The sequence below is a fragment of the Muscardinus avellanarius genome (genome assembly GCF_963383645.1).
Source record: "Muscardinus avellanarius genome assembly, chromosome: 13".
Taxonomy (NCBI): Eukaryota; Metazoa; Chordata; class Mammalia; order Rodentia; family Gliridae; genus Muscardinus; species Muscardinus avellanarius.
Genome location: NC_137799.1, coordinates 67,469,663 through 67,483,315, shown reverse-complemented (window position 1 = coordinate 67,483,315; position 13,653 = coordinate 67,469,663). Strand labels below are relative to the sequence as shown.

At 36.1% G+C, this 13,653-nt stretch overlaps 1 protein-coding gene across 2 annotated transcripts in view; it reads left to right on the top strand.

Annotated features, from left to right (window-relative positions):
• Positions 1–13,653, top strand: part of RIC1 (RIC1 homolog, RAB6A GEF complex partner 1) — a gene marked incomplete at both ends in the record, with an annotated part of 122,331 nt that overhangs the window by 22,431 nt on the left and 86,247 nt on the right. For both annotated transcript variants that reach the window (XM_080708838.1, XM_080708837.1), the window contains one exon: positions 9,703–9,782. In XM_080708838.1, coding sequence (XP_080564964.1) covers positions 9,703–9,782 — 80 coding nt within the window. The remainder of the gene's footprint in view (positions 1–9,702; positions 9,783–13,653) is intronic.

The following is a 13,653-nucleotide window of genomic DNA, read 5'->3' as shown; positions in this document are numbered from 1 at the left end:
GTAGACATACATGCACACATCACCCAATCAGCCCCCACCCGATCCCCACCCCATTTTCTCCCCATCCCTCCTTCCCATGCTTGGCTTAGTGGTTGACATCTAGTATTATAGCAATTTATCCAAAATTAAAAATGATAATCTCACATAACAGTTTCATTTGTCTGATACCAAGCTTTTGATGACTTAAAGATAACATTTCAATATTTCTTTTTGCTTTCTTTCTTACCAGAGAATATTTTTTTCTATTTTTTTAGGTGAAACTATCATATATTTATATATTTATTTTTCAGAAAAAAATCTATCCTAATATGGAATATGGATTCTAGATACCCAAAACGATCTTGAAAAAGAACAAAGCTAGAAGATATATATTTTCTGGTTTCAAACCATATAAAGCTACAATAATTGAAACAGTGTAGTACTGTTCTAAAGGCAGATATATAAACCATTGGAGTTAAATAAAAGCCTAGAGCTAAATTCTTCCCTATATTGTCAAGTTATTTTTGACAAGGTTTCCACGAACATTTGGTGGTGGAAATAATAATCTTTTAACTAAATATTGTTGAAAAATAATAATTACATGGAAAAGAATAAAATTGGACCCTTACCTAATCCCATATACAAATATTAACTCAAAATAGATAATAGACCTAAATATAAATCTTAAGACTATAAACTTTTAGAAGAAAATCTGGGTCATTAAACCTCACAACATTGAAATTGGCAGTGATTTCTTGGTTATGATTTCAGTGGCACAGGCAACAGAAGAGTATACAAACTCCCTAAAAAATAAAAAAAAATTGTATATCCAAAGACAATGTAAACAGAGTTAACAGTTACTAATAGAATGGGATAAAATATTTCCAAATGCTATATCTGAAGGTATATTAATATTCCAACTAGAAATCCTAAAAATTAACAACAATAAAGGCAAACAATACAATTTAGAGATAGGTATAAGACTAACATAAATAATGAATCTCCACAGATAACCAATCTTAGTTGTCTGTTGGATGAAAAATCTTGTTTCTCTGGTTCTGGTGTGTGTTACCTATTTCTTCTTTGTAGTTAATCTCTTTGAGTATTTTCTCTAGCGCTGGTTTTGAAGACATAAATTCCTTCAGTTTCTGTTTGTCATGGAAGCTTCTTATTTCCCCATCTAATTTGATAGAAAGTTTTTCTGGGTAGGAAATTTTTGGCTGGAAGTTGTTTTCTTTCAGAGTTTGGAATATGTTACTCCAAGCCCTTCTGGCTCTCATGACTTGGTTTGGGAAGTCTGGAGTGATTCTAATGGTTTGCCTCTGAATGTCACTTGGCCCTTTGCTTTTGTTGCCTTTAAGATTCTCTGCTTGGCTTCCACATTGGTCATTTTGACAATTATGTGGCGTGGGGATCCTCTTCTCTGATCCTGTCTAAAGGGAGTTCTATAAGTTTCCTGGACCTTTGTATCAACCTCTTGCTCTATGTCTGGAAAATTTTCTGCTATTACTTCCTTGAAGAGATTGTTGATCCCTTTGGTTTCACTTTCTTTTCCCTCTCTTAAAATGGGCCCATATTTCTTCAATGTCAGATTCCTGCTGTTGTATATTTTTTTCTAGATTAGAAACTATGCGTTCATTTTTGGATTGCTCATCTTCTAAGAGCGAGATTCTGTTCTCCATGTGGTCTAATCGGTTGTTCGTGCTTTGAATTGAGGTCTTTACTTTCGTAATTGCATCCTTTATCTCTTTTTGGCTCTCTCTGAGTTCTTTTCGAAGCACCTCTATTATTTCTACAGTTATTTTCCTGATTTGATCTTCTAGAAATCTCTGATTTTCTGTTTTATCGGGTTCTGATGTTGTGGGGTTGTGGGCATTCATTGCTCCAGTATTATTCCTCTTTCCCATGATTTCGGAAGTTTGTGCCTTCTCTGGGTTCTTCCATGATTTTGGAAGTTTGTGCCTTCTCTGGTCGTCTTCCCTTTGGTCACTATCACTTCGCTTAAGGTGCTCTGGATATCGAATCTGTAGTATCTCTGACCCCACTACTCCTTTACTGGGTTGTATCACAGAGTCTCCGACCCAGGGAGTCGATAGAGGCTGCTTTAGACCATGGGTGGTGCCAGATTGCACATTCTCCTATGGTGTGATATCTCTGCCACTGCCACTCCCCCACTGGGTCAAGTCCCAGGGAGTACAGTACTGGGATTTCTCCTCTGGGGCCCACAATCTGACCTACTGTTCTTGAGTTCGCAGATGTAGCTGTACTGGACTCGGTGAATTCGCTGCTGCTGCTGCCGGTGGCAATATGACACCGCTGCTATGCCCTCGGCCGTGAGGCTGGCTTATTTCTTCTTGGTTTTGAGTTCCACTCTGAGTCCCTGCAGCATGTGCTGAGCTCAGCCACTGGGAGCTTTAGATGCTCCCTGTGCTGAAAAATCCCGCCTGGCTGTTCCACAGTTGCTCACCTCGGCTTGCTATAGCCGTCTGGTGAAGTCGCTGCTGCCGCAGGCAGTATGGCGCTGCTGCCGCATCCTCGGGCGTGAGGCTGGTGTATCTCCTCTGTGGTTCTGAGCTCTGTTCTCAGTCCGCTTTCTCTCTGGAGCCTGGTGATTTTTTTTTGTTTCTCTGGTGATGGTGTTTTCTGGCTATGAAAGGCACTGATTTTGTGGTAATGGAGATTGGTTGTTAGTGGGGCTCTTAAGCCCCGCTTTTCTCGGTCGCCATCTTCCCGGAAGTTGTGTTTTGTATTCTTGATAGACAAATATTTGTTATCTTTTACTTGTCTCTCTCTCTCTCTCTCTTTTTTTTTTTTTTTTTTTTTTTTTGTAGTACTGGGGTTCCTGGATGCTCTTCTACCTCCAGGCTACACTCCCAGACCTATTTTATTTTTGGAAACAAGGTCTCTTATTACAAGCGTGCACCTCAACGGCCGCTACTTGTCTCATCTTTAAGTCCCTTCCTCTTTTTTTTTTTTTTTTGGCAGGGGCGGGGGGCAGTGCTGGGAATCAAACCCTTTCCATAGATGCATATTTCCTCTTCTCATGAGTAAATATCCAAGAGTGGGATGCCTAGGTTCTAAAGTAGGAATATGTTCAACTTTCAAAGACATGGCAAACTTTTATTCCTGAAGTCATGATACCACTTTTCTTCCTACCATCAGTGTATGAGTTCCCATTACTATTTACTTTGATTGCATGTATTATGTTATAGTGGGTGTTCATGTGTGTGTATTACATATATAGCGAATGTGTATACTTTATCACTGAGCTATACCCCTTGCCTATGAGTTCATATTTTTATGCTGTTTATGATACTTTAATTTCCTTTTCTTGTTGTCCGTTACTAGTATGTAGAAATGCAATGATTTTTCTGTATTGGACTTTAAACTTATTATAGTAGATCCTATAAGATTTTTTTTTTTTTTTTTTTTTGGTGGTACTGGGGATGGAACCCAGGGGCACTGTACCTCTGAGCTACACACCCAGCCCTATTTTTGTAGTCTTTTCATTGTTTGAAATAGGCTCTCACTGAGTTGTGAAGGGCCTCCCTAAGTAGCTGAGGCTGTCTGCATAACGTGATCCTCCAGTCTCAGCCTCCCGAATGCTGGGATTACAAGCATGCGTCACCATGCCTGGCTATTAGATTTTCATGTCAGAAAAACAGTTTTACTTTACTTTTCCTCAACTTGTATATCTTTTTCCTCCTTTTCTTTCCTGAATTTACTGATTAGACTCTCTAGTAGTGTTGAATATGAGGAAGGCATTTAGTCTTTCACCATTAAGAATGATATAGCTGGGCATGGTGCCACAGGCCTGTAATCCCAGTACTCTGAAGGCTGAGACAGGAGGATTGCAGGTTCAAGGATAGCCTCAGCAATTTAGTAAGGCTTTCAGCAAAGTTCCCTGTTTCCAAATAAAAAATAAAAAGGACTGGGAAGATACTTGGAAAATGCCTCTGGCACCACAGAAAAAGATATTATAAATGTTATAGATTTTCTTTACCCCGTTGTGGAAGCTCCCCATCTCTTCCTAGTTTGCTAAGAGGGTTTTTTTTCTTTTCTTTTCTTTTTTGGCGGTACTGAGGCTGGAACCCAGGGGCATTCTACCTCCGACTTATACCCCTAGTCCTAATTTTTATTCTTTATTTTGAAACAGGGTCTCACTGAGTTGTGGAGGGCCTCACTAAGTAGCCGAGGCTGGCCACAAACCTGCAATCCTCCTGTCTCAGCCTACCAAGTACTGGGATTACAAGAATGCACCACCACACCCGCTATTTTTTTTTTTTTTTTAGGTGGTACTGGGGTTCCTGGATACCCTTCTACCTCCGGGCTACACTCCCAGACCTATTTTTATACTTTTTTTAAAATTTGGAAACAGGGTCTCTTAAGCAGGCACGGCTGGCCCGAACCTGCAACGATCCTCCTGTCACCACCTCCCAAGCGTAGGGATTACAAGCATGTGCCACACAACCACACCCGGTTCTGCTGAGAGGTTTTAATCACAAATTGATACTTAATTTTTTCTTAACACTGTTTCTACATTTAGTAAAACAATCATAATTTTTCTTTTGTAGTTTGTTAATATGATGAATTATCTTTAGTGATCTTCAGATGTCTCAAATGTTGATCTGTTTTAATGCCCTTTTGTGCTAATTTCAACGTCTCATTGTGCTCTGGGTTGTTTTGATAGGTTAATTTTTCTTTCTCATTCTGTCTTGTATTTTCCTGCCTCCCTGCATGTGTGGCACTCTTTTGATTGGATTACCAGATGTTGTGATTTTACTTTGTTGTGAGCTGAATATTATTGTGATTCCATAAATATTACTGGGATGCAGCCAAGTTACTTGGAAATAGTTTAATCTGCTTATGTCTTATTTTAATAATTTGGAAGTGTTCAATCTTGAGCTAATTATTCCTTTCTAGGATTTACCATAGTAAGACCTGAGGACTACCTTCCTGAATATTCTATCTGGTGCTTCATTTTGACCTTTTGGCCTCTTAGCTGTAGGATAGGTACTGTTTTCAGAACTTTTTGAGTACTATGTACTGTTCTCTTTACCAATCCTTTTGGGTTGTTCTTCTCCCTTGAGTAGTTTCCTCACAGTACATGTTCTTATAGTACTCTTGGCTTATTTCTCCATGTAGTTCTTTCTTTTGGGGTACTTTGTGAATTCTAGGTGCATTAGTCCAAGACTCCGCTTGGCCTCCTCAACTCAGGTAGTCCACAAGGTTCTTAGTGCTGTAACCTGGAAATTCTTACATAGCAGTAACCTTGGGTATTAGAGGTCATTGCCCACTTTTATTTCCAGTCTCTCAAGGATAACCAACCTCTGTTGCTTTATGCATGTTTTGAAATTATTGTTTGATATATTTTGTCTGGGTTTTTATTGTTCATTTGGTTCCGATGGGAGCATAAATCACATAAATCAACTTCAGTTTGATCCATTTTGGTTGAAAGCAGAAGTTTTGCTTTTTAAATTTTTTAAAAATGGTTCTCTGGTATAAAAAAATGAAATACTATTAGGAAAAATGATTAACAATGAGTATGCATGTCAAAAACTGCTCCTATATTTGACAGTGTTTGTGATTTATAAATTTTTCATCATTTCTCATTTAAGTATATTCATGTATATGTATTGTACAGAGTCTGAAAGTTCATATATAAGTGTTAAAGTATTTTGAGAGGATGATATGATTTGGGGTGATAAATGGTATGTATTACTTTGAATACAAATAATAAAGAAAATAAAACAAAATACCATTTACAGACCAGTGGGAAGAATTTAAATGTGTTAGTTTTTTATTTCATCCTTATTTGAAGCCTGACAACCATATGTTGAAAAAGAAGATACATATCTAAATCATCAAATCTTTATCTCAGATTAACATGTAAATCTTTGTCATATATCATTCAAGTTATTTGAGCCAAATGCATAAATCTACTAATAGAAAGAAAAGATATTAAAACAGGCAGTGATAACAGGAAAAGAACCCCAAGATTTTTTTAAATATATTTTTAGAAGAAATTAAGTTTTAGTTTTAGGTATGTTCATGTGTATATGCATGTTAGAAGAGGATGGTGGAATTGTTGCCTGAGATAGTCATATACTTTGTGTTATTTTGGGAGAAGGAAGGATCATTATAACACTGTATAAGGACAGATTTAGTGCAAATTAAGACACCACTTTTAAAGAACAATTTATTACTAAGACTTTTATTTGTTCAAAGGACGGACTATTTTGGGGATAACAGTGATAGATGTCATTGAGTTTGGAAGTATATAGCATTTAGTTCATATACAAAATCATAAATATTTTGTTAAGGAAATTGTTACAGAGCTGGGTATAGTGGCGCATGCTTGTTATCCCAGTATCTAGGAGGCTGAGACAGGAGATTAGCACTTCTCAGACAGTCTTAGCTACTTGGTGAGGCCCTTTGCAACTCATTGAGACCCTGTTTCAAAATAAAGAATAAAGATACCAGGAGTGGTATAGCTGGATCATATGTTAGATCCATTCCCAGTTTTCTAAGGAATCTCCCACCATATTTTCCAGCTATACCACTACTGTGGGTATCTTTCCAAAGGTGTTGAAATCAGAGAACTACAGTAACATATGCATACCCATTTTCATAGTGGCACAATTTGTAATAGCCAAAATATGGAACCAACCTAGGTCTCCATCAACAGACGAATGGATTGCAAAATTAAGGGAAATACACACAATAAAATTCTACTCTGCTATAAAAAAGAACAAAATCATGTCATTCACAAGAGATAGAAAGACCTGGAGAGCATTATGTTAAGGGAGATCAGCCAAGCACAGGAAGAGAAGGGGCTTCTTTCAGTTTTCTCTAATATGCCAAATCTCGAGAGTATTGGAGACACCAGAGAAACTCCAGATAATGGAGGGGAAACCTCAGCAAAGCTAGAATGTTAGGATAGGAGAGGAAGAAGGCTGAGATTGATTAATGGAGGAGCTACATTCGAATATGTGTAAAAGTATGAATGTAGTATGGTTAACCTGGACACTCATTGTTGAGAGAGGGAGAAGGGGGAGCACCAAGCACTGTCTGAATGTATGCCATTTTCAATGACCCACATAAGAATAAATAATAAATGATTTTAAAAAAGAATAAAAAATAGGGCTGGGGGTGTAGCTTGGAGTTAGAATGCCCCTGAGCTCTATTCCTAGAACAGCAGAAAGAAAAAAGAAAAACAAAAAGAAAATTGATATAGCTCAAAATAGTAAATCAAGATATTATTTGTGGTTTCATCTAGTATACTGTTTATACAGAGTTTCTAAATGCTAGTGCAAAATGAAGCTATATTTTCCCTGACCGTGTTTCTTCTAAAAACTTACTGGATGTCTGAGTATATTACTGGCATTTGATACCCTAAAATGTTGAATTTGGGGTCTTCAATGACTAGCATTCCAGAGAACATTTGTGTGTTAATGTTACCCATATTAAGTTGCAAGACCACATACCATGTTAGTTTTTCGCTCATATGGTAGTAGTAAGGCTTAACAATTTTTTTTTTTTTTTTTTTTTTTTATTGTGGCACTGGGGTTCCTGGAAGCCCTTCTATATCCGAGCTACAATTTTTGGAAACAGGGTCTCTTAAGCCAGCAAGGCTGGCTTAGACCCTGAGCGATCCTCCTGTCTTCGCCTCCCAAGCGCGGGGATTACAAGCATGCGCCACCATGCCTGGCAAAGCTTAACAAATTTTACGTCATGTGTGTAACTTTTGCTATGATTTGATTTGAAGCCATTTTTCTGTTTTCTTGTTTTCTGTATTGTAAGTACATAAAGTTGCCCATGAAAAATTAGAGAGATGATTTTATAATAACCGTCACCATTTTTGTATCCTGATAAATTGAACAATAGTTCTTGAGAATATATTATAAAATAGTTAAGTTTATAGTTAGAAGACAAAGAAACCTGGCTTTACTGAAGAAACTGTTTCCTCTGTCATCCTGTAAGTGAAAAACAGGAAGCTAATACTAGAAAAGAAATTGAAATGCTGGATAATTTCTTCTGTCTTTTTTGGCTTAACTTTGGACAAATGCCCACCCTCTTCTAAAATGATAGGAATTCAGTGTTAGTATAAAGTAGTTGGGAGAAAATATTTGCCACTTCACTCTGTATGCTTGAAAATAATTGGTTAGAAATAACTATAGTAGTTTATATATTTATATAAATGTAAGATGATTGCTTGACTTTTACAGATTACAAATGTGTACCATGATCCTATAACGGCACAATTTTATTTTTTTTTTTTTTGGCATGGTACTGGGGATGGAACCGAAGGGCCTCCTACCTCCGAACTACACAGCCCCAGCACTATTTTTTATTCCTTACAAAATGATTTTTAAGATAGCTGTCTTAAAAACACATGGTGTCCAGCCAGGCGTGGTGGTACATGCTTGTCCCAGCATTCCAGAGGCTGAGACAGGAGGATCATGGATTGTGGCTAGCTTCAGCTACTTAGGCCCTTTTCAACTCTGTCAGACAAACCAAAACTGCAATGTTTTTCAGAATATAAAGTATACAAATGAAATATTAAGAGAACAAAGGTCAACAAACTTACTTGGGATACACCTTTAGACCCTGTTTCTAAAGAATAAAAAATAGGGGTGGAGGTGTTGGTCGGAGGTAGAATGTAGAGTGCCCCTGGGTTACATCCCCAATACACACAAAAAAATTTTGACACTCAAATGTTCATATTTTGGAAATTAGAGGTTTACTTTAATTATCCAATGTTTAGATTGTAGAAATTAAAGGTTTGCTCTGATTTTCTAATATGGCTCAGGGTGTATTTTATAAGAAAAAAGAGGAGATTACAAGATTTTTGTTTTGTTTGGTTTTGTTTGATGATACCAGTGGTGAAACCCAGAGGCTTTCAACCTCTGGGCTATACACCCAGACCTATTTTATATTTTATTTGAAAACAGGGTCTCACTAAGTTGCTGAGAGCCTCACTAAGTAGCTGAGGCTGGCTTCAACCCTGTGTGATCCTCCTGTCTCAGCCATCCAATCGCAGGGATTACAAGCGTGCAACACCACGCCCAGCTACAAGATTGATTTTGAAGTATATAAGTAGGCTGTTTTGAGGCTTATACTACATCAACTTTGTTTAAAGAATTTTACAAACTTTTACTGTTTGGTAGTGTTGTTTCTGAGCATAGAATAATTATTTGCCATATTGCAGAGTTCATAAAGTTCTTTGGGTTTTCAAAGTAATCTATTATTGAAAATACAATTATTTGAGAATATTCATGTCTGTAATATTTTATGAAATACTGGTTTCAGTACATATTATGAAATATTTTAAAGCTAAAAACTTTTTATAATGGGTTATATTAAATGATTACTTTGTTTATATATTTAGGCTATAGTTATGCAAAGGAGGGTTTTTAGAGTGAGAGTTTTTCGCAGTAAGAATATATAAAATTAGTGCCGGGTGTGGTGGCGCATGCTTGTAATCCCCGCGCTTGGGAGGCAGAGACAGGATCACACAGTTTTGAAGCCAGCCGCGCTGGCGTAAGAGACCCTGTTTCCAAATAAAAATGTAAAAATAGGTCTGGGAGTGTATCCCAGAGGTAGAAGGGCTTCCAGGAGCCCCAGTACCACCACCAAAAAAAAAAGAATATATAAAATTAATTAAAGGTGACAGTAATAGCCTTACCCTTTAATTCATGGCTAATAAAATTTCTCTTTCAGACAGCACATGGCTACATCTTATTTTTTCATGTTACATCTTCAAGAGGGGACAAGTACCTTTATGAACCAGTGTATCCCAAGTAAGTTTGTTGACCTTTGTTCTCTTAATATTTCATTTGTATACTTTATATTCTGAAAAATATTGCAGTTTTGGTTTGTCTGACAAAGTAAATCTAAACCAGAATTTTCAAAATAGTTTTTCAGAGATTACCAGGTCTTAGAATCTTTGAATAAAGAATTCTGAAATTAAATAAATCTGGAGTTTTGAGGAATGTATTAGACATTCAGAACTACTCAATATACTTCAGGCCTACCATTCCATAGTCTTTAGAGAGGAGCTAAGATCATGAGAGGAGGAAAGGTATTAGTAAGTCGCAGGCACTTTTACATTATGTTTTTGTATTTGCAGAGGGCAAAAAAGTACCCCAGGTAATTGTTGCCTCTTAATCAAAATATGGAGGAATATGGTTTTGCTCCTTAAACTATGTAGTTATGTATATTTTTATTTATTCTCCCCCTTCCTGCACATAGGGTGCTTTACTTTCAAAATAAACAAACATACAATGTTTAAAGCATGGCATCTTTTTAATAAGAAGACAAAATAAGAACATAAAATAGGAATATTTACAAATCACATTTCTAGATGTTAGAAGACATACATAGTTTAGTCAGTATATAAGAAATTAATGAGAAAAATAGATTTTATTATGAAAACTTGGAATTTTTTAAATTGATAAAAATATTTTCAAAAGCAAGTAACACAGGCATGATGGTATATGCTTGTAATCCTAGTACTTGGGAGGCTGAGACAGGAAGGAAGATAGCAGGTTCAAGGACAGCCTTGGCAAGGATTGAGACTCTCAACAACCCTGTGAAACCCTGTTTTATTTTTTTATTTTTTGTGGTATTGGGGATGGAACCCAGGGGCATTCTGTCTCTGAGCTGCACCCCCAGCTCTATTTTGTATTCTTTATTTTGAAACAGGGTCTCACTGATTTGCAAAGCTGCAAACCACCATCCTCCTGTCTCAACCTCCCAAATCCTGGGATTACAAGCGTGTGCCACCATGCCCAGCTGAGACCCTGTTTTATAATAAAGAATAAAAAATCTGGGGATGTAACTCAGAGATGGACTATACCTGGGTTCAATCCTCAGTAGCATACACAAATTTTAAAAAATGATGCTGTGTTTATGTATAAAAGAACCCCTACCAACCTCAATGTTAAGTGTAGGGAGGGTGGGCAGCAGGTGGGACCTCGGAGAAACTCACCAAGATGTGTTTGCATGTGTGTAGGACTGTGAACCTCACTAAGATGTACAATTGCAGTGTAGCAATAAGAGTGTTTATGTGTGGATATATATGTGTATATATATTTCTAATACAGTCACAGCTATATACAGCAGAATAATGGAAATCATCTAAAATATAGAGTGATAGAGATCTTTATACTATTTTGCTCATAAATAGTAGAAATTGAATTATTTATTTCTCCTTCCAACTCTTGAACTTCAATTTCTTGAAATATGAGGACTACATTTAATATAATTAAAATAAAGTCAGTGGATTTAAGGAGCCAAACAAAAAAATGTATTATAGCCCAAATAATGGCACCATGAAAGCTTAAGTAACATTTGTTAATATTCTTAAGAATATATTTTCAAAAAGGTTAAACCTAGGTTGTACAGAATATAGGTCAAATCCTTTTATCATAGATTCTAAAGAGTTTTCTAGATTTACCTGATGCTACAACCACTTGTTTTTATAACAAACAACATTCACTGAGGTTGAATTTTGGAAATCTTTTAAGTATTCAAAATTTATAATGAGATGATTAATTTAATATGGTCATTATTAATATTCATGCAGAAACCTTTTGGATACATGAGTATATTGCTTAGAATGATACTGATATTATGGTATATTTAGAAAATTTAAATTCAGTTTTATGGGTAACATAAAGCTTATATTTTTCATTCTAATATATTTGTGAGTCTTCTGAAGAACTGTGGTAATCTTGTTTAAAATTTGGTTTACTGGGTATTTTGAATTATAATATCTGACTCCTTTTTATTGCTTGATTCACATGAACTAAAAATAAAAAGCAATATTCAGAATTAAATGAATTTAACTTGATGAGTTTATACAGTGTGGACAAGGTAGAGAAATAGATTTTTGCCTCTTCTCTTGAGATAGTGATAATACTGTTTGTGTTTATTTCAGCTCACTTTTATGTTATACATTTGTTTATGTTTCAGAGTAATAATTTGAGACCCAGTTTTTGTGACCCAGAGGATTTTTGTTTTTGTACTTTTATTGGAGCATTATAGTCTTACTTATAATATGGTTGATAGTGATGGTGACAAATATGCGTACTTTGCTGGGCTTTCCCCCGGATCCCTCCTCATTCCCCCCTTTCCTCATACAGCGTATCGAGATTGGCATTGGTGTTCTCACATTTGCATAATGTGGATGAAAGTGATTCCTTCATTCATCGTCCCTCTTCCCTGACTCTTTCCCTACACCACCTGCCTGGCTCCACTGGAGTTTCTCCTCCATTTTCTGAAGTCCTTCTGGTATTCCTTTTACTCCTTAGTTCTGCATATTAAAGAAAACACATGACCCTTCACTTACTGTAACTGGCTAATCTCACTTAGCATAATGCTCTTCGGGTCCATTCATTTTCCTGTAAATGGAATAATTTTGTTATTTATTACTGAGTAGAATTCCACTGTGTATATATCCCATAATTTTGTAATCCATTCATCTGTTGATAGATACCTAGTTGATTCCATAATTTGGCTATTGTGAATTGTGCTGCTTTGAACATGGAAATGCATATATTACTGCAGTTCTCTGGTTTTAAACCCTTTGGAAAGATACCCAAGAGTGGTATAGCCAGATCATAAGGTAAATCTATTCCCAATTTTCTAAGGAATCTCCATACTGGCTGAAGTAATTTGCAGTCACACCAACAATGTAGAATTCCAATTTCCCCACATTTTTTTTTTCCCTTGGTGCACTGTATTCATATATCATAGTAGGATACATACTTTTGTAGACATACATGGACACTTTTCCCAGTCAGCCCCCACCCAATCCCCACCCCATTCTCTCCCTATCCCTCCCTCCCATTCTTGGCTTAGTAGTTGACATCTAGTATTATGGCAATTTATCTAAAATTAAAAATGATAATCTCACATAACAGTTTCATTTGTCTGATACCAAGCTTTTGATGACTTAAAGATAACATTTCAATATTTCTTTTTACTTTCTTTCTTACCAGAGAATATTTTTTTCTATTTTTTAGGTGAAACTATCATATATTTATATATTTATTTTTCAGAAAAAAATCTATCCTAATATGGAATATGGACTCTAGGTACCCAAAACGATCTTGAAAAAGAACAAAGCTAGAAGATATATATTTTCTGGTTTCAAACCATATAAAGCTACAATAATTGAAACAGTGTAGTACTATTCTAAAGGCAGATATATAAACCATTGGAGTTAAATAAAAGCCTAGAGCTAAATTCTTCCCTATATTGTCAAGTTATTTTTGACAAGGTTTCCACGAACATTTGGTGTTGGAAAAATTAATCTTTTAACTAAATATTGTTAAAAAATAATAATTACATGGAAAAGAATAAAATTGGACCCTTACCTAATCCCATATACAAATATTAACTCAAAATAGATAATAGACCTAAATATAAATCTTAAGACTATAAACTTTTAGAAGAAAATCTCTGGTGATGGTGTTTTCTGGCTATGAAAGGCGCTGATTTTGTGGTAATGGAGATTGGTTGTTAGCGGGGCTCTTAAGCCCCGCTTTTCTCGGTCACCATCTTCCCGGAAGTCTCTTTCCCCACATTTTCATCAACATTTTTTTACTTCTTGATGAGTGCCATTCTGATTGGGGTTATATGGAATCCCATTGTAGTTTTGATTTG